We start from the raw sequence: 21,196 nt of genomic DNA, 5'->3' as shown, positions 1-21,196 counted from the left end.
ACAGGCAACCTCATGGGGCTGGGCGGTTGAAACATGGGATTCTCTGACTAAGACTTCTGAGGCCCCAGAAGCAAGTATTTCACACTCTTCCCAGCCTTTTGTAAACCAGTGGGGAAAACGTTACTTCAAGCCACAACTTCTTTCTTCAGAGTTGACCTGCTGGGGCTCTGAGGTGGGAGGAAGAAGGTGGGATGGGAGGAATTTAGGAAAAGGGCCCTGGGAAGTCTTGAACACTCAGCAGAGTGGAGAGGAATCTGGCTTCCTAGTCAATCAAAGAGGGAAGGGTGAGGCAGAGGGATGAGAAGGGAGGAACAGGAGGAAGGGGGATGAGACCAGCAATGGACTAGGGAGCTTTGTGCGGTGGTGGGGCTAATGAGAAGTCCCCGGTGACGAGACGGCCAAAATAACTTTTCAGAACATTTCAGAAATGTGACTTCAAATTGTTTGTGGTGTGATGTAACCTCTCCCTTGTGGCCCACAAAACTTCATTAAAAGTTCTGCTACATGTTACAGCATTATTTTTGTGGTTGTTTTGGAATAGGGGTGGGAGTTGAAAGGAGAAGATACTGTTCTCTGCATTTGAATTGACAAGCAGGAACTAAAGAAACAGCCACAAAGACCAGAATGGTGACTAAAACTTCAGATGTGGCAGAAAACTAGAGCCAGAGATAACCTTGAAAATTTCTGTCCCCCCAGTAATTCACAGAAATCGGGGAGGGGGGAGCATTGGACTTTCCACAGGACATGGAAGTTTGAGCCAATGTCATTTGAATGTCAAAGGACAAGCAACCTCAGCTGACATTGCCTCATCAGCTGGACTAAGCCTTTAGAAACAAAAAACGTATTACACACATCTGTACTATCCAGGGCCTTGGCACAGGGGTAGCACATAGCCGGGCCCAGTAAAAGCATGTGAATAGTTACTGAGTGTCCTAGTGCTGCCCTGGAAGCTGGCAGAGTGAAACGCTTGGGGGTGGGGGTCATGGAGGGGCATGTCGACTTCTCTTCCCCTCCCCCACCCCTTCTTCTCTCCCACCCACTTACCCATCATTAACCCTATCCCATCAGCCTCGCGACATGAAGAACTTGTAAACAAGCAAGGCCCAGTGGAGACGGTGGTGGAGGAGGTCACAAAGTGTTGCGCAGAAACCACACTGCTCTGGTTCTGTTCTGCCCACTCTTACAGTGTCAAAGAGGCAAACGCTGCCTCTTGGGAAGGAGGTTCTGGCTCAAAAAACTTGGGCATGGGGCAGTAAGCTAGTGGGCTACCTAGGGCGCCGGAAGCTTCCTAGGACTGGCTGTAGGCTGTGTTGTGTAAGGCTCTGGTACTCGTTCCCAAGCATCCCTACACCATTCTGAGGCCTCCCCTGGCATCCCGCAGTCCAAAGGCCCTCCAGCACCGCGGCAACCTTGCAGGAACCGCGCGCTGCTCGCAAGGTAATGGCGCCACCTGGCGGCATATAAGGGCGCGGCGCACCCCTTGAGCTTCCCTTCACCCGCGAGCGAGGAAGAAACTGTGGCTTCAGCGGCCCAGTCCAGCGTGGTGACGTCATGACAGAGCGCCGTTCTCCCCGCCTCTCCCTCCGTCCGCTGGGAGCTGCCAGTACTCGACGTGGCGTCACCGCCCTCTACCCTTACTTTGCGTCCGTGTTTGCGTGCGGCGGAGGTGGCGGCGCGGGCCGGTCGGAGCTCTGCGTTGCTGCTTCTGGTGCTCCTGTCGCCGCTGTCGCTGTCCGGCTGTCTTGGACCGCGGAGCAGAGGAGGCGCGGGCCACAGCACCTCAGCACCCGACGCGGCTTGGCGCGGGGCCCGGCGGGAGGGTGGGCGAGCGCGTGTCGGAGGGCGCCGCGCGGGCAGGCGGGCGGGCGCCGGTGAGGGAAGGAGGCGGGGGCGGCTGGTCAGCCGCGGGCCCGGCCGGCCGGGGGATGTCGATGCCTGACGCGATGCCGCTGCCCGGTGTCGGGGAGGAGCTGAAGCAGGCCAAGGAGATTGAGGACGCCGAGAAGTACTCCTTCATGGCCACCGTCACCAAGGCGCCCAAGAAGGTGCGGGGGCTCTGGGTGGCGGCGGGGGTCCGGGTTGGGGCCTCGAGGAAGGGGCGCGAGCCAGCCCCGGCCCCGGTCCCCAGTTAGTTTGGGACTTAAGGAGCGAGGTTTCAGGGACCCAGGACTACGGAGGTGGTGTGAGGGGTGGAGGGTGAGCGGCCCCAGGCCTATTCCAAGCTGGAAAGGCCGACCTAGACCTCACTTTCCTTTGTCCCTCGGCCCAAGTCCTCTGGGATCTTTTCGAAACCCGGCAGGGCCAGGCCTTAAATTTGCGGTTGACTTATCCTAGATGAAGGGCCTCAGAGACGGGAGTGGGAGAGAGGTGAGCGAAACCTGCTGACCCCAGTGACCAGCCCCAGGGGATGAGGGTGTACGGGAACTCTCCCCTCAGGTGAGCGGGTAAATCTGATAGTGCTTCTTTGAGAGCAGTGGCCGGCTTATCCAACAACTGCGTGTGATCTTGGAGGCAAGATGGGGAAAAAAAAAATGCGTGGAGCTAGCTAGCTCTTTTATGCAGGTTAAAAGCATGAGGGCAGCATGAAATTGAAGACTAATTTTCATCTTCTGTGGTCGTCTAGTTGCTTTGACACATGTAAGAAATTAACATTTGGAGGTTGGTGACAGCAGACACTGTCATGGATACAGGTTGATCGTAGAGTCGTGTGAATAGATCACTTCGGCATCCCTTGAGAAAGGAGCTTGGGTGGGTTGGAGGGGTGGGTGGTAAGGAGCGATTGCTCATTCTTTACTGCACTTACTGAGGCAGAACGAGTTCAGTCTATTATGCTGTGGGTTGAGCTCAAAGAACATCCTTCTAATTCTTTTATTTTGGAAGATTAAATGGCAGCCTTTGGAAGTATTAATCTAACCAGTTCTCTGAGTGGTGGAATTGGGATCCTTGGTGCTTTCTGAGTGTTTGCTGCCAACCACATTTTTATTTTCTACATCACTGGCACCAGTTAACGGAGAACAAGAGAACCTTTGCAGAGAGGTGACCTTTCTGAAACCAGTGAGAACCTGGGTAAATATTTCCCTCCTATATAAAGACAGAGTTTCAAGGCTGTCCACACCTGCAGTGTTTGATGGGATGACTGCTGGTGTAAGCTGCACAAAGCAAGATTTGTAGATAGTGACAGTCCTTCAGGCTGTGGGAGAGATGATTTTTTTGTTTGTTTTTTCTTTTAAGGAAATTAACCTACCACTCCAGAAATCTAATACAGGATTGAAAAGATAGGTCACCATTGTGTGCTATAGCGCTGTCTTCCCACAAAATTTAAATCTTATCCAACAGAATGACTTATAAAACCTTGCAGAAGATCCCTTGATTCTAAGAAGTCTGATTAATCTTATTTTTAGTGCTCTCAGTTCAGCTGACTGCTTTGTTGGAGCAGTAACCCTTTGTAATCTGCACTAGGTGGAGACAAAGTGTACATAAGCAGAATGTTTAAGGATAGTACTTGTGATGAGTTAGGGAGAAGAATGGGAACGCCCTGGTACCCTCATTCCCTGAGCTCTTCCTCTGCCTGGAACCTTTTGTCGGTCTAGTGGCTTCAGGGATTAGGCCTCTTTGGTCTTACTTGCCTTTGTTTTAGTAAGGTTTTATTCCTGCAGGTGCCACTCTTAATAAAACAAAAGTTTGTATTGTAGACTGTAAACTCCATAAAGGCGGAGACACGTGTTCACCATTGTATCCATCGTGCCCTAGCTCTGTACCAAGCATATAGTAGGTACTCAAATAGTAATTGCCCATCTGGCTGGCAAACTGGTAATTGAGATGTCTGTATGGCTGCCTACCAGGAATAAATAACTCTTTCCCCCCCCCCCCCCCCTTTTTTTCCAAGGAGGAATGTTGCTAATGTGTATCACTGTCAGGCCAAGTACTAATGATTTTAGAAATTTCATGTTCCATTAGCTGAAAGGAGTGGTCTCTGCCAGGAATGTGGGAAGACCCTGTTGTAAGTTTCCATTTGCTGGTAAATGTACCCCTGTGTTTCTTATTAATCTTGCTTGTTCTGAGCTTTGTTGTTTAGTGTTTGCACAGCACTTTCTATTAAAGTGCTTTATGATGACTAATTACCCTTCCCCTAGTGATGATAAAAAAGGCCTTTATTTAGTTAATGGGTTCGTTGAGGACTAGTCAAGGTCACATAGCAAGTCCTAAGTAAACTGTTTTTTCATCACTATAGCTGAACTGGACATTATGACTTAGGTCACTCTTGTACTTCTGCCATGTGTTGATAATGTGAGAAAGCATGAGCAAAGTAAGAGAAATAATTTTATCTTGGCGTGTATTGAATGGTGTGAGAAAAGGCCTCTTCAAATAGTGCTGTCCTTTGCCTGTGAGAATTCAGCGTGACTCTAGACCAGCTAATCCTTGGATCATTCTAAGCCTGAGGCCCCTTAGGAAATGAGGACATTTCTGGTGCCAGCCAGAGGCTATAGGTTATTTCAGGGTGACCCTGATGGTCTTCAGTCAGATCAGATTCCTGTGTAACTTGTGAAGTTTTATTCACTTAGGGGAAGTTTGGGTGTCCTTCTCTTAAATGCATAAATAGCAAGATTCTATAACTGTAATCACAAGTTACTCATTTTTGTATGCCTTGAGATCTACCACAGTACTATGTAGATAATATGACTCCACAGTCCTATTCACAGCTTGATCTGAGTATCAGAAAGCCAACTAAATGGGTCCCAACTTGAGCAAATGAGCTTCTGTGCCTCAATTTCCTTATCTGCCAGATAAGTGCTTTGTGTTTAGAACATGTACAGATGGGTATATGTTGGGAGTAAGCAAAAATGATTTTTAAAAAGAAATATATTAGTATACTTATACTGTCTGTCTTTAATGAGCATTTGAAATGACTTATAACACAGGACACATACAATATAAATGAGGAGCCCAAACTATAGAAAAAAGGGAAAAAATATTGTTAACCCTGAGGGCTAAGACAATTGATGAGGCTGGCTGATCATCACATGCAACCTTAAGCTTCCTAGGAGCTGGAGAATGAATCAGAATTACAGTCTCGTTAGCAGACATGGGAAATAATCTATACCAATTCCTCAGGGAGGCAAGTTCTGCTGACACTAAGTTCTAAAGGATATTTTTATGTGATAGTATTAATAGCTATAGTATGATTCGTGTATTAAATCTTGTTCGCCAACTGTCACTGGTGATTTCAGATGGAATTGCCAGGAAAATTTGGGAGAGAAAAGGATACCTTGAGTTGTGTGGTCCATGTACATTGTATCGCAGCTGAAGAGGATCCTTGTTTAATGTTGGCAGTTATCAGTCAAAGTGAACAAGTCAGCTAGTTCTCCATCTTCACTGGGTATTCATCCCTCTTTTTCTGCTACTTTGTATTGCAGTGGTAATATTTGTCCTTGGGCCTTTGGAAATTGAGATTGTGTCAAATTGGGTTGTGGTTTTTTTAAATTTCCCCCTATAGTGTAAACCCAAGCTTGTTGATGAAGCCTTCTGAGACAGACATGTTTCTTTGGAAGGCCTGTCAGAACACCTGTACTTTTGAACATATGGATTGACTCTTTAGAGTGAACATTAGGCATTTAACTAGGATCTATATAGTCAAACCTTACCACTAACATAGTAAGGAAGAAGAGAAAAAGAACACGACAGAACTGCTTTTGCTTGTAGGATATTCTTTGTAGGATATATTTGAATAAAGCATATGTGGAACTAATTCATCAGAAGGGTCAGCTGAGACTTAGGAAGCGTACCAGGTAGAGACCCAGTAAGTAATGCTTAGATGTTTAACCTATTAGGTGAAATCCAGGATGATTTTTTTTTTTTAATCAAGGTTTTCTTATGGCTTACTCTTGGTGCAGTTTGTAAAATTCACACCAGTACTTCTTAGACTCACTGAGAAGTGATCTGATAGATTGGCATTTCCTGTCCTCTCCACATCATTAGTATCTGTTACTTCTCTTTAGAATGACCACTGTTTTAGTGCCAGTCTTTGAACAGGAGTCAGAGGTGTAAGAAGATCCTATCTCTTTTAGATTTCTCTACAGATACTGATTACTTCTCTTTTTCTTATTTGATTCTGTTCAGGTTGTCAGGCACAGTTTTCATATTACTTTTTTGTAAGTTCCTTTAGATTTTTAGCTTGTAACAGAAATCTGTTCATTGTCTACATCCCTTGCTGTCAGTATTATAAATCTGTACCTTTTGTTTCTTGAGGAGGGTGTCATCTGGCTCCAGTGTGTTACCCAATATAATATTCTTGTAAAATTGTTTGTAAAAGATTGTTTGATACATAGAATCATGTTGATCTTTAGTTGCCTGTGACTCCTAAAAGTTTATTCTGCCACCTCAAGTAGTTATAATCTGTAAATAAACACTTTAATGCTCTCTTGAAGCTGTTACTTAAAGGAACTTGCCAGTAAAGGGGAAATCATGTATACCTGACTGTTTCTCAAGTTTGGAAATTTGAATATTAAAATTTTATAAACAAAGGCCACCCTTATACTGGGTACAATAATTAAGAATACATCACATTGAGGTGGGTCAGAAGCACACCCCTCTTATATGAAGAACAATCCATTCACATAGACTAGAATTTTTTTCCTGAAATCCAAGAATCCAAAGTTAAGGACAGATTCTTACCACAGATTTTCCTTCCAACTCTAGTCAATGCTTTCAGTGCCTTGAATTTGGTAAGTATTTAAAAATTCACACCAATTTCTATTCACATGAATTGCTGTTCTGATTCCATATTTCCCTTTGTCTCATTTCCCTTTGTCTCATTCAGGTAGTTCTCTTGCGATCCCACTTTGGTTTTGCTGTTACATAAGATCTCTTAATGTCCCCCTTTCTGTTTCTAAAACTGTGAGGAGTAGTACAACGTAAGTTAAGCACTTGATTTTTGGAGTAAGGTTTGCCTTCAGAATCTACCATCTTGAAGTTGTGTGACCTTTGGACAACTTGGGTGGCTTAACCTGTTTGAACCTCCGTGTTCTTTTTGTTGGTTTTTTTTAATCTGTGAAATGAGGAATTATGATAGTACTACAGGATAGTTGAGATTAGCATTTAATAAAGATTAATTAGTGTCTTTATTTGTTTATAACTAGAGTGACCATATGTCCTGGTTTGCCTAGTACAATTCTGGCTTATGCCTGTTATCCCAGCCTGCTATTCAACAAGTGCCTTCTTACACAAAAGTACCCTGCTTTATATGGAATTTCAAAATACTCTCAAAGAGCCAAAACAAAGATGTTTCTATTGGAATATCTTTCAACAGGAAATTTCCCTGACAAAAATGTTATTCTATGTAGAGCTTACTCTTGTTGAACACTAGTCTGTTTGAGTTCCAGGAGGTACATAGACAGTGGGAGAGCTTAGAGCTTACAATGGAAATGAGGTAGGTTCTACCTGACCACTCCCCCACCTCTTTCCCTGTAACACACAGTGTACCTATAGAATATGGGTGTTTGTCAGACATTGGCCTAGCTGAGTCCAGGAGTTTATTTTCTCAACCTGCAATCAGTAGTTTGGGAGTCTTCCCAAACTAGAATCCTTGAATCACAGGAAGCAATTCCAAAGGCTCTTCTGAGTTGTCACCTTAGCTTTGTGTATACAGTCACCTTCATATCCCGTCCCTGTGTACCCCAGCTCCCTCCAGACCCACTCACATTCTGTTTCTCTCTCCTCTGACAGCCTGCTCTTGATTGTGTGTAACCGATTTTCTCTTGTAGAAATGTGTGGCCTTTACCCCACAGCAGTTATGGACCTAGAGTGGCTCACCCTTTGCCTTTGTTAACAGTTGTGTGGGTTTCATTTTTGTTCCTATCTCTGTTCAGTTTTTCTAAAACAATTCAGTCAAGTACCTTAATCTCAGAATGTATATAGTGATTAGTACTGCTTAGCAATGCACAGTGGGGTTAATCATTTACTGCCCAAACAGGACACACAGTAAAAAAGTGTAATGAACTGCTGGTAAAAGATAGTATTTGTGATGTTGGGTAGAGACTGAGAAGGGACTTTTGACAGAATCTCAGATCTAGGACTGCAAAGCTTGTGTCTGCTCTCTTGTCTTGAAAGCCCCAATGCCTCAGCTAATCTGCCTCTGTACTTAATTTCTCCGGCTTAATGGACTTAAAGTGTTCTCCTTTACCAGCCCAAACCAGTTCAGTTGTTTTAAAATGGGCACCCTGTTCTTAGTTGTGTGCTAGCAGGGAGGCTTAAACAGGAAGGGTTTGGGACTGTTCACTGTTCCATGCTGTTAATCTTGGACCTGCCACAAGTTTAGTTCTTTACAATCTGAAGAACTGCCCAGCTCGAGCAAGCCCTGCTACTTCCGTGTTTATCCCTTCTTTTCTAACCTGTGTGTGTGCAATGGCATCAGTGGGGTCCACTGTGCCTGTGTGCTCAGGTACCAAGGAAGATGCTCACATGCTGGTCTGCAGTGCGCACGGCCTTGAGCTAGATGGTGAGCTGGCGAGCAGCAGAATGAAGGGCTGAAGGCCTGGGGCAGATGAGTGTAACCATGTTTCTTTCATTTTGGCCTCCCTAATGAAGCTGTTCATATCTCTGAGCTTTGAGCAGTGTTAGGATTTTGGAAGTCCTGTTTTTAATAAATGGCTCCAACTCTTCTAGTACTTTTTAATTGTATTAAGGTGAACCTTTGGAGTATAGATTTCCATGGGCATAATGGAAATCACTGTGTCCCTTTACCCCAGGACTGGCTTGACTGCAAGTCAAAGTTTCGGGGCTATGACCTATTCGTATTACGGTTTGAAGATCCTGAAGTCAGAAAAGAGACCTGTCAGGAAAGTTAAGAGGACTGATTCTTCTCTACCTTCTTCGACCACCCTGCACTGTTTCCTTACTCAGAGGCTTTAAGGGAAACCTTTTGGGGCTCTCATGACGGTTAGCTTTATTTTGGGCATGAAGAAAAGAGCTATTTGCTTTGAATTCTCAAAATGCAGCATCCTGTCTCTAACTTCAAAAGAGAGGTCAGTTAGTAGACAAATTTGTGTGAAAGCTAGATAAATAGGTTTCTCTTTTGCCAGTTTGAGGGAATGCTCAAACCAGTGAAGTAGTCACTGGATTAGAGGCTCTAGAACTATCTTTTGAGTCATGGATCCCTTTAAAAATCTTATAAAAATCACTATTCTTTCCTCAGCAAAATTCCAGAGCACAAAAACTTACTTATGCTTTCAGAGAATTTATGGGACTCTCTGAAACTCAACTCTGGAGCCTGGCTTTAAAAACCTTGATTTAGAAGGACAGGGCTCTAAGCCATGGTATCTTTCTCCCTTACAGATTCAGAAGCAGCTGAGATTAAATTTCCAGGCTTGCAGTTTGTCCTTGGAACAAAGCTGAGGTTGTTGTGTTCTTTTCACCCCCCTCTTTGGGATGCTCCTCAGCTTTCTAAGAGACTCATTATCAATGCCTTGAGGGTTCAACTCAGGAACTTGTGCGCACTGAAACCAGCATTTTAGTAACTTGGGGGGGTTTTGTACCTTCTCAGCCCCATTGCCCTCAAATGAACTTTTGATACCCCAAGAGCTCTAGAGTTCATTTCATAGGAGCATTTAGAATAGGGGGCTCACATCTTTAGGCTGAATATCAAAACTCAATAAAATTATTTGCTTCACTGTGTGTCTCAGAAGCAGGTTTGATTTCAGTATAGTACTTTTCAGACTGTTTTCAGTACTGACTTGATATCTGAATCTTACTTTCCATTTGATTTCTCTAGACCAACTCTATTAAGGACAAGGACCATACATATGTATAGTATGAAGGGCTTGGCACCCTACCGTGTCAATAATTGTTTACTGAGTAAAATACTGTGAGATGATTATCCCTAAGGGGAAGTGGGTTGGACTCTCTTGGTGACTCTGTCTTACTTTCCCCTTCAGCTGGCCAGTGTTGTTTTTCTTGAACCCCTCCAATGTGAACGCTAACAGAGCACCAAGAACTGCAACTGAGAAACTGATGGGCGTTTCCGGCAGCTTAGTAACGCCAGAAATAGGTCAGAGGATCTTTGGAGCTAACATGGTGAGAACCTCAAGACAGTAGGCTAGAAGCTTAGAGGTGTCCTTAGACATAATGGGAAAGGTAATTTGAATTTCCCACCAAGTTTTGAACACTTAGCATTAGAGACACTGCTCACAGAATACCAGCTGAAACTGGTGTTCTGGTTTACTCTTGATTTAAGCTTACTCTTAGGGTGCTTGAGATTTGGGGGCCAGTGATGAGCTTAGCAGTTTCATTTTGGAATCTGTGTTGGAATCCTAAAAGCAATAAACAACAGCTCTGCCTGGCAGTGCTGAGCAAACTTGTGGTTCTTCTCATTCTGCAATCCCGACTGCCCCTTCTGCACCAGAGGCTGAGCTCTGTGCTCAAAAGCTGTATGTGCCCTTGTTTTTGAAACACACCTTCTTCAAAGTCACAGTCTTCAGGGAGCTGGGCCAGTGCTTGCCGTAATCAAGAACTTAGACTCTGGTTGGCACTGAAAATTCTGTGTAGGTTGTTTTTCTATAGTAAGTAACCCAGGCAGGATTCAGGGGAATGGAAGACCTCCAGAATTTTTCAGCTTTGAAAGTAGAAATCTGTGCTTTATAGAGGTGGCAAATGTTCAGTTGTTCCAGTAACTAATTCAGTTTCCTGTGGGTGGCCAGGTGGTATCCAGCCTCTAATACAGTAGTTGTTTCTAGTGTCCAGAGCACCAGACTTCTTTGCAAGCAAGACATGAAGATTCCCAGTGTTCAGCTCTTAAGGAGAATAGCCCAGCTGGCTTGTCATACTGAACTAGATGAATTGTGAATGTTAATTATACTGATCAATACAGTGACCTTGGTAACAGGCTTGTAGCTGCTGTAGAATCTGTTTACTTCGGGTTTGTAACAGAAAAGAGACCAAGCTGGTTGGGAACATGGTGTTCTAAGTGCAAGTCCAAGCAAGATGCATACTGGACAGACTGACCCTATCACACCCCTTCCCCGGAATTTCCCGGAGGGAAGCATTACTCTGGTGATGGTTTCTGTTCTTTTTTGCCAGTTGAGAATGATCAAGGTTGGCAGAGGCTTGGTATTTTAGTGTGGTGGGGTAAAGGGTGTTCACAAATCATGAAGGTTAAAGAGAACACCCATGTTGAGGGGCACCTCCTCTCTACCTTGTTTGTAATTAGGAGTGGAGAGTTGATGGGATTAATTTCAACCTTTGCATTCAGGAGAAGGAACCTCTCCTATTTGGCAAGTAGAGGGTTCCGAATTCTGCACATTCTTTTCCGACTCCACAGGGAAGGGATTAGCTGAGCACTGGGCATGTTTGGAATGAGAATACCTTGCCAATTTTTACTGAATTTGGACAAACCCATTGTAAAAATACAGTCTCTCTTCCTTAGACAGGCTCTTTGTCATGTTCTATTAAACCTCTGTGGATCCGTCTAATGGATTGTCCACAACTGACAGATGGAGTTGGTATTAAAAGCAGATTTTCTATTTCCTTGGCCTTATTTATTTCTGAAGAATACTGTCTAACTCATTTGTTCCCTGTGTTCCTTGAGTCACTTTATCAAGAGCCTGGTAAACTCCATGTGCCTGTGTTTGCTTTTTCAGATCCTGCTTAGATTGTCTCAGATCAGTCCTTCTTATGCGGTAGGAAGGGATAAAAGGTACAGTCACCTAGGCAGGTTTGTTTTTTTCCCCAAAATATTCATTACCTATTCATTACCGGGGCCTTAGCCTAAACCTACTTAATCAGAATGGGGAGGGGTGTGAAAGTAAGGGGCAAGTGGAGAATGGGATGAGACGTGGATTTTGGTACAGCTTCCTTAGTTAAACTTGAGAGATCCCGGACTTAGAACACTCTTTTAGATTATCTAGCAAGGCTAGTCAAAATTTTGAAATCTGATGTTTGGATGGTAATGCAGCTACCACCTGTCTTGGATGACTTTGGCCTTGAGGGAAATCTTGTGCCCCATGTGAGAGGTCCTGAAAACAGCCTCTACTTGCTCTCCTTTTCCAAGGTGTACAGAGTAAGCCATAACCAGAAATCATGCCACCCTGTCAGCTTAAGGTGGAGGACCTCCGGTGTCCCCAGACCTGTGCCGGCCACTTAGGGTACATCGGTGAACAAGACAAGCAACCCTGTCTGTACTGTGGCATTTACATTCTTCTTAGGTTATTACTTGGGTCATATTAGTCTGGTGTAGTAGTCCTAACAATTTGGAGTTTAGGGCCCTATCAGAGCTATGCTTATCTTCCAGAAAAATTACATATGTGTAACAGTTTGCATATAAGGGGGAGTGGGCAGCCTGAAGCCCATCCATGGACCCCAGGCCGAAAACCTAGAAAACTTGCCTGGAATTGAGAATGTTGTGATTGGGATAAAGCAAGGCCGGGAGTTTGGGTGTTTGGACATTTTTTTCTCCTAACAAGACTGGGTTGTGGTTTCTTCATCCATATAGCCAAGGCAGTTTGCCAAGAACTCAAGGGTACCTCTAGAAAAAGTATAAGGAATGGCTAGAACTCCACTAAACCAATAGCGTTTCTTTAGTCTGTGTTGTCTTTGAAATGCAAAGAATGATTTTGACTCTCCATCTGCATTCCCACCTCTAGCTTCTGGTTGGCTGAGCTTCTTGGACTCAATAGAATAAAAGTCAGGTCAGAATATAAGATTTCCTTAACATGGTTATTTATATTGTGAATTCCTGGACTGAGGGTGATAGTAAAATTATACGAGAGGACATTTTCGTGAAATTCTGGCTTCAAAACATAGAAAAACCACAGGAGTTGATTGAGGGGCTGAGGCAATAGCCAAAGAGTAAAAATTGGAGAAAGATGGTAGAAGAAAAAGGAGGGCACAGCTCAGAAAGACAGTTAACTAAGCTGGTAAGCCAGGTAGCCAGGAGAGCAGCTTCCTCCTTAAGCCAAAGTGAATGGACTTGAGACCCAGACAAAAGATTATTCCTTTTTAGCCCTCAAGGGGCCTGTCACTATTGCTTTTTTATCAAATAGAACTCAGGATGAAAGGGGGAGGGCAGATAAGGTTTGGCTTTATTGGTACAAATATTAACATGTCTATCCCTAGAAAAGTTGGTGTTTGACCTGCATGAATGGCCAAACGATTGCCCAGCGTTAGTACAGTGTGTAACATACTACAGAAATGTGAATGAAATTTCATTTGGGCGATAGGAGAAAGAATTACATAAAAAAGACACAGCCCGATTCAGAGTTTGGAGCACAGTCACCGCAGAACCCTGTGCCAACTCTGCCTTTGCCGCCCTGCACTCTGACCCACAGGCCAAGACCTTTCAGGTGGTCTTCACAGGGACAGTCTTGTTTCTAAGGGAAGCTTTCCAGACCCACATTGAGGGATTGCTGGGTAAGTGCTGTATTCAAGGCCCTTCAGGCCAAACTTCTGTAAATTCAGAGAACAGAGATCACAGTCCTTCCCAGAGGAGCCAGGAGACTCTAGATGATTCCAGTTGTAACTGCTCTAGCATATGGAAGAACAGTTCTGCTGTGAAACCTTACAACCTGCTGTTTAACATAAAAGACATCTCATTGTTTGCTTAATGATGCATTGAAGCCAAAGCTACCTAATCTAGTGGAATATAATCATACCACCAATTATCTTTGTTTTCTATTTTTAAAGAAACCTGTTAAAATGATCAAAGAAATTTCAGACTTCACTTCCTGCATCTGTTTAGATTTGTTTTGAGGTTCTATTCAGTTTACAAAGCTTTATAGTTAAAACCTGCTCTTCAGTTTTTGGAAAATTTCTATTCTTAAAAACCGTATAGCCAAGATTTTTTTACTTACTCATTAAATGAGTACTTTAAATAATGTCTACCATGGATATGAAACCAAGATCCAATAATCACATATCATGTCATGTAAGTCCAGAATACGTCAATAAAATTAATAACCTTACAGGAACTTTTTGTTACTTGTAGAGTTAGAGAAGTGGCACCAGAAAATGGGAAAGCATCACTGACAAAATGTGTTTTTATTTAAAATTTTTACTGGGAGGTCCCCAAACTTATTATAGCTCCTTTTGAATTGGGAAAATGCAACCTCACTTGGTCTTTCAGACATGTACAAAGTACAAGGTGAGTTGAGGTGGGTGGTGGTTGAGTGGCATGCCACAGTTGAGAAAAGAACCTAGTAGAATGTTCATAATTTTAGGACACATTCTCTAACTACACTAAGTGTTGGTCTGTGAAAGAAAAGTCCTCCCATCACTATTCTACACAGGATAAATACTAACACTGATAAAATCCAAATTTAAAGTATATTGTCTTTTGCATGTTTCAAAGCATGGTCATATGTTATGAAAATAGCCATCAGGTTTCCAAAATGACACCCCCAAAATTATTATTCAGTTTTAACCATACCAAATTGAAAATCTCCTTGTATGTATAAATAAATACAGGTGGAGTTTTAAAATTGCTTTTGATTCTGATGGTAAACTCTGGGGTCATTTCTTTCATCCTAGTAAAGTGTCAGGATTGGGTCCCCTATACATTCTCCTCCTCCCCATTCCATCCCCAAAAGACAGTTGGAAGTATATATTGGAGTGGAGCTTTTTGCTTCCACAATGTTTGGGCTTAATTTGTCTCCTCACCCTTTCCAAGTCTAAGGTATCTCTCAATGGCAATTCATAGGCAACTTTAAAATATTTTCTTTGCATTGTTTCACTTCTCCAAAATCAGTCTGGATTTTGGAACTGAAAGTTCTTTTCCCATCCCAAAGCTTACCATGTTCATCTGGTATTGTAAGTTCCGAAAGCAATAGTGCAATAGTGGAGTGTTCTGTAAACTAACCCTCTGAAAATAAAGGGAAAGTTGCTGCTTCCCCTAGACTATTCCAAAAGAAAGATAAGAGTACCATTTTTGGAGGGTTGTTTTTTTTTTTTTTTGGTGGGTTTTTTGGTTTGTTTGTTGCTTTTTACTCTTTGAGTTTTTGTTCTTGTTTTAATATTAATGTTGATAGCAAATTGCCTTGACCAAGACTCATAACCACCCCCCTATTCTGTCATCTGTAAAGGGTAGATCCAACAGTCAAAGGATTCCAAAATGTTTCGAAAATACAAATCCTCTATAAGAAAAATCTTAGTCACATGCCACTAATTTTGAAGCAGGTGCTTAAACTAGAAAGGCATAGAAATCCTGGCATTCGGGACCTTGGTTTTCGCTATACTATTAAATGTGAATTTCAAACTTCTAATCAGCTTTAAGTAAAAGGTCTAATTGAGTGCTCTCAGGTGGTTTTACTTGTTCTTTGTATGTCAAGATTTAAACAAAAATGGTGTGAAAAGACATTTAGATTAATGTTATTTTAGCAGTGTTACTGGTAAAATTTGCTGAATAACTTTTCCTATGCAAAAGTTGATTTTGACTTTTCATTTACTATACAGCCCAAACAAGAGACCTTTATCTTTGTGCATCTGTCCGCTTTACTCATTAGAAAATGGCTAGTCAGGAAGTCATAGGTCAGGAAAACCCAGACTTTTGTCTTCTGGTCTGGGAAGCAGAGAGTGGAGGGGGATTGTACTGTATTCACTCTGGAACAACAGGTATCTCTCAGGTTTCAGTAGCTTCAGAGAAGTTGCAGCCGACAGTTTCTTTCAGCCAGCTTGTTTCTTATAGGCTATCTAAGGTTATGATTTTAAGCTGAGATTTTTAACTAAAATTGAACATAAACACCTCAAGTTAGAAAGTCAAGAAGGACGGCAAATACTGCCTCTCTACAATTAAAAATACAATTATATTTTTAATGTGACTGATTATCTTTGATAGATTCTTGTCCATGTATTAATGTTTCTACTCTCACTCTAGAAGCTTAATATTATGTATTTTAAAGAGCTGGGAAACTGAAGCTTGTGCTGCTTATTTTTAAAGTGGTTTCACCTTGTCCATTTAACTTGAAAATATCCAGTCCAACTACTGAATGGATTCTGAAAGGTCCCATTGACCCACTCATCTTTAGAAACAATATACCTGTTACTACATAGTTAGTATTTAATGTTAGGTCTTTAAAGTCAAGTTATGTTATTTAATATTGAGTTTTGATGGTTTTTTCCTCCCTTGATGGGAAGCAGTAGATGGTGACTTAAAGTCTCATTAACCTTTGTTGAGTGTTAGTCTAGGGTTCTGGAAACTGATCCTTTTTAGACTCATCTACTACTTCTTGGGAGTTACTTGTATTTCTTCTGCCATATCACAGATGGGATTCACTCACTCAGATGAATATGTGAACAGGATTTGTTTAAGTTTCTGAGATGCCATTGACTTTCAACTTTATTTAAGCTAGTCTTCCAAATCAAGGAAGGAAGAATTAATCTTGTTCCAACTTGATAGGCTAAGAAATTACACAGATGACATTTATTCAATCTATGTGGCTTTCCTTCCAAAATGCCACAGACTCTGTCTTCCTCCTAGAGCTGTCCACTGATTACTTGTTTTCAGTGTTAACTTTTTTTTCTCATAGCGATTTGTTTGAAGAATACAGATTTGCCTAATTTGTAAGCAGTTGACAAGTTTTCATCTTAAAGAACATTCCAGCATACTTGGCAGTAAGGTTTGCCAGTTTAACATCTTGTACGAGCCTGTGCGTGCTCAGTTGTGTCCAACTCTGTGCAACCCTGTGGACTGTAGCCCACCAGGCTCCTCTGTCCCTGGGATTTTTCCCAACAAGAATACTTGCGTGGGTTGCCATTTCCTCCTCCAAGGATCTTCTCAACTCAAGAGATTGAACCCACAACTCCTGCATTGCAGGCAGATTCTTTACCACTTGAGCCATCAGGGAAGCTCCTAACATCTTGTGAGCTTCCCTTAAAATCAATATTGGCACCAAAGAGCAAATTAAGGCTGATGACTTTTGATTACAACATATAAGGTTTGTAACCTTATACACACACACACACACACCTTATATATGTAACCAGATAACCTTACACACACACACACACACACACACACACACACACACCCCTTATATATGTAACCAGACTTGGTCTTCCCCAGCATTCAAGAATTGTTGATTCTTTAAAAAAAAAAAGAATTGTTGATTCTTATACTCTATGAACCAATACAAATGATTTCCAAGTGAAAAAAAAAAAGTGCAGAATATTTTAGCATGCTACCTTTTCAGAAAATGTAGAAAAAAGAGAAGGAAAATAAGAATATAAATTCATATTTGCTTTCCTCACCTCAAAAATGAACATAAGAAGTATAAACCAGAAACTAATAGAGGAGAGTGGAACAGAGTTGGAATAGGAATGGAGTATATCTTTTAAATTTGAGATGTAATTTATATGTCAAAAATAAAATTAGAGAAGACAAAGGAAACCTTAAAATTGTGTTTAAACAAACAGATGAACCTGACTGCATACCTGGAAGATTACACAGTCACCTAGAAAAAAAGTACTCTGCTTATGCAGTACTCTTTGTGAAATATATTCCTTTTTTGTATGAAATTATATCCTAAGGACAAAAAGAACTTCACTGAAATATTGACACTTCACTGCAAAGATTATTGTTAATAATAATATTAGTCTTGTAATTTTGAAATTATTTTATATGCATTATAGGCTAAAGCAAATAAGTAAATATTTTATTGCTATTCAAAGTCAGGATTGTCACCAAAGAGAAAAGATATAAATAGGAAAATTAGAAGTATAAAAAATGTGTTAAATTTGAAATAGAAGTATCGATGTGAATTCATGAGTAAAACCAAAAGATTAATTTCTGTCTCTACTGCAAGAACCTAGAAACACTGACACCTCTCATAGCAATGGGCAGACATTGTATCCAGATTTTAGTATCTAAATACCTTTTCCCTCTGAAAGAAGTGAGGGCTCCTTGGAGAAATGACTGATTTTAGACTGGAAGCAAAGAAAGAACAAGATGAGCCTGATATATCTTCTTATGTCAGAAAGAGAGGAGTCATTTAAAGGCGATCATGTCAGAAGAAAAGTCAGCTTAAAGGAAGTTCCCGCTGGCCCAGTTTGGGACAATTGGAGCATTCAGTGCACTCATGCAATTGAGTGTAACATAGATAAATAAAAATACGGATGACAAGTTAAAAATAAAAGAAGAAAAACTTTTCTTTGCAAAAGAATGCCAGCTAATATATGTGGAAGGAATGACAGAAATCACAGTTCTGTAGCCCCCCCTCCCCAATATAACTGACTCAGACAAGGATTATGAACAGATGGTAAAGTCACTAGGGAACAGGACATTCACAGGCTGACAAGGATCACCGAACAAATTAACCTTTGCTTGCAAAGGAGAAAATATTCTTTTCAAAGACTGATGTTAATCACTTTAACCAAGGGTTCAAGTTAGTGTCCCTGATAGTGGAACAACCTGACTTTAGGTGCCTCCTGATGTGCAAAGTAAAATATATAACATCAACTATTTCTTGCCAAATTTAATCTCTCTCTAATCCAGCTTCAAAGCTGAACTTTCAGTTCACAGGAGGGAAACAATCCGAAAAATTCAAATTATGGGAGATTCTATAATGCAACTGACCTGGACTCGAGGAAAATTTTGGGGGGGGGGGTGTGGTGGAGGGCAGGGATAGAACTTGTTTAGACTAGCAGAGACAAAAGAACCTAACAACCAAATGCATTTTGTGAACCTGATTCCATCCTGGGATGGTAGAGTTGAGTTTACAACTATGAAGGATATACTTGAGAAAAATTAATTTGAATACAGATTGAATATTTGATGATATGGAACTGTTAATGTTCTTAAGTATTATAAGGTTATAGTGGTTCTTCAGGAGAATAGCTTTGCTAGAAAGTATGCATGTGTGCATATAGAGAAAGAAATCTAATGTGGAAAAGGGAAAGTTTCAGTCTAGACAGAGGGTATACAAATGTCCTTTATATTAAATTTTTTATGTTGAAAATGATCATAAGAAAGATAGATAAGCCTGCGCGGTGGGTCCAGTTGCAGACCGCGGCGCCCGGTGGGAATCAGTGTGGCGGCCGAGCGCAAAACTAAGCTGTCCAAGAACTTGCTGCGCATGAAGTTCATGCAAAGGGGACTGGACTCGGAAACCAAGAGACAACTAGAAGAGGAAGAAAAGAAAATCATTAGTGAAGAGCACTGGTACTTGGATTTGCCTGAGCTGAAAGAGAAAGAGAGTTTCATTATAGAAGAGCAGAGTTTCTTGTTGTGTGAAGATCTTCTCTATGGAAGAATGTCATTCAGAGGATTTAATCCTGAGGTTGAGAAATTAATGCTTCAGATGAACTCTAAGAACAAAGCAGAAGAAGTTGAAGAGCAAACAGTGGAGCTCGATGTGTCAGATGAAGAAATGGCTAGAAGATATGAGACCTCAGTGGGGACAATTGGGAAAAAGTTTGCCAAGAAAAGAGACCGTGCCATTTACGAAAAAGATGAAAATGGAGACATAAAAACAATTAAAGCAAAGAAGATGTTCTTAAAGCCCCAAGATTAAAGTGGAGGCCTTAAGATATGGCTCAGGGATGAGAGCATATTTTGGAAGTCACTCTGTCAGCTCCTCTATCGTTACTAGGGCCGTAATGTTTATTTGTAAAGAAATACATACTTTTGGAACCATGCTGTTTTTGGAACAGACGTGTGATGGATGTTATACATCCTTTGCTTAGCGGTGTTCATTAAGAGTGGACTTTTAACCCTTGGTCTTCAAATGTACATAGGTATGTGGTAGCTTCCTAAAGAATATTTTATCTCAGATTTTTTTTCTAATATAACTCTCCAGTCACTAACCTTAAATTGAACTCATGAAAACTAATACCAGTGTTTAAATTGCCCTTATGTTTATAAACATGTCAAGTCAGTTCTACATATATTTTGGAATCATGTCATGAGAATTTATTATATGTTAATTCATCAAGAACAAACGTGCCTATTCTGGCTAAGAATTTTCATGCTACAAAGTCAATGTCAATGTGTGGAATTATGTTTTTTGTTGTTTAAGCCTTTATTTAATTTTTAGACATTGTTCTATAATAAATACCTGTTTTCATATTAAAAAAAAATAAAGATAGACAAATAAAATGCAAGAGTGGTGATGGGGGGTTGCAGTGGTTGGGGTGGGGAGGAGTTTTAGTGTATGTCTAAAGATACGGGTGTATTTCAAGAACCTAGATTTCTTCAGTCACCTATTACCCACCGCCCAAAAAAAATTAACCTGGAGTTAATGATAATTCAGTGTCAGGAGAAAAAGAATGACAGGCATGTTTTCATACAATATTGGTATTGATTGACGACAAGAAACTAGGGACTGGCCAGACAGATAGCTAAATAACGCTTTGAAACATAGTCTGGATATATGTTATATTCTGTTGTAATTTGTGGTTTTCAGAAGATTAGGAAGCCTTTCCTCCTACTTGTTGCCATTTTTTAAACCTATTAATTTTACCTCTAGTTGGCAGTCAGAGGCCTAGATCACTCATTTTCACTGGTGCACTTTTGGAGATAATATCAGTAGAAAGCGTATGAAATGCACAGTCTGGTATGAAGAAAGGGCGAGTAGCTTATAGGGTAAAACCACTTTTGGGCAGAGTTTTTCAAGCTCTGTGTCCCTTCCTTACATTTGGAAAAGGAAATGGCAACTCACTCTAGTATTCTTGCCTGGAAAATTCCATGGACAGAGGAGCCTGGCAGGCTGCAGTCCATAGGGTTGCAGAAAGTCAGACATGACTGGGCGACATTCACTTCACTTACCATTTAAGTGACTCAACAGCATGGGCCTTGCTTGGTGTTGCCTCACCTCTTGCTTCCAGCAACATTCAAGAGGAATCAGGTTGAGTTCCATCTTGAAAGGAGTGTTTCTTCTGACTGTAGAATTGGCTTCTGGCTGTGTGTGTGTGTGAGAGAGAGAGAGAGAGAGTGTTCTATTACTGTCTCCTCTTCTGACTGTAGAATTGGCTTCTGGCTGTATGTGTGTGTACATCCTGTTACTGTTGAGACACAGAGCCAGGTGGAGTGGGGGAGGGAGATATGTGCTGTAAGTAGTCAGCTTGCCTACCGCCCTCCCTCTAGAAACTCAGGGTCCATCTGGGGAAACTGAGAACTTAAGAAACTTGGGAAGCAGGAGAGTGAGCAGCCCAAACCTACCAAGTCTCAGAAGACTGGTTTCTGCGCCAGGGAATGGAAGAAATGACTGGAGGTGGCTCT

The 21,196-nt window shown here is 41.6% G+C and overlaps 2 protein-coding genes across 3 annotated transcripts in view; both read left to right on the top strand.

The window, feature by feature from the left end:
* The first annotated feature begins 1,560 nt into the window (after positions 1-1,560).
* AHCYL1 (adenosylhomocysteinase like 1) overlaps positions 1,561-21,196 on the top strand; it is a 40,625-nt gene continuing 20,989 nt past the window's right edge. Inside the window, exon 1 of one of the 2 annotated variants that reach the window (XM_043876589.1) lies at positions 1,561-2,045. In XM_043876589.1, the coding sequence (XP_043732524.1) occupies positions 1,926-2,045 (120 nt within the window). In that variant the 5' untranslated portion in view covers positions 1,561-1,925. The remainder of the gene's footprint in view (positions 2,046-21,196) is intronic. The other variant, XM_043876591.1, reaches the window with a different exon arrangement.
* LOC122678267 (M-phase phosphoprotein 6-like) lies at positions 8,929-20,045 on the top strand. Its single transcript, XM_043878901.1, has 2 exons — positions 8,929-8,934; positions 18,954-20,045. The coding sequence occupies exons 1-2, from the start codon at positions 8,929-8,931 to the stop codon at positions 19,488-19,490; spliced, it is 543 nt and encodes a 180-aa protein (XP_043734836.1). The 3' UTR covers positions 19,491-20,045.

This window comes from Cervus elaphus, chromosome 20 (genome assembly GCF_910594005.1).
Source record: "Cervus elaphus chromosome 20, mCerEla1.1, whole genome shotgun sequence".
In the NCBI taxonomy this organism is placed as follows: domain Eukaryota; kingdom Metazoa; phylum Chordata; class Mammalia; order Artiodactyla; family Cervidae; genus Cervus; species Cervus elaphus.
The sequence above is the reverse complement of the archived record's forward strand: the minus strand, read 5'-3'. Positions and strand labels throughout refer to the sequence as shown.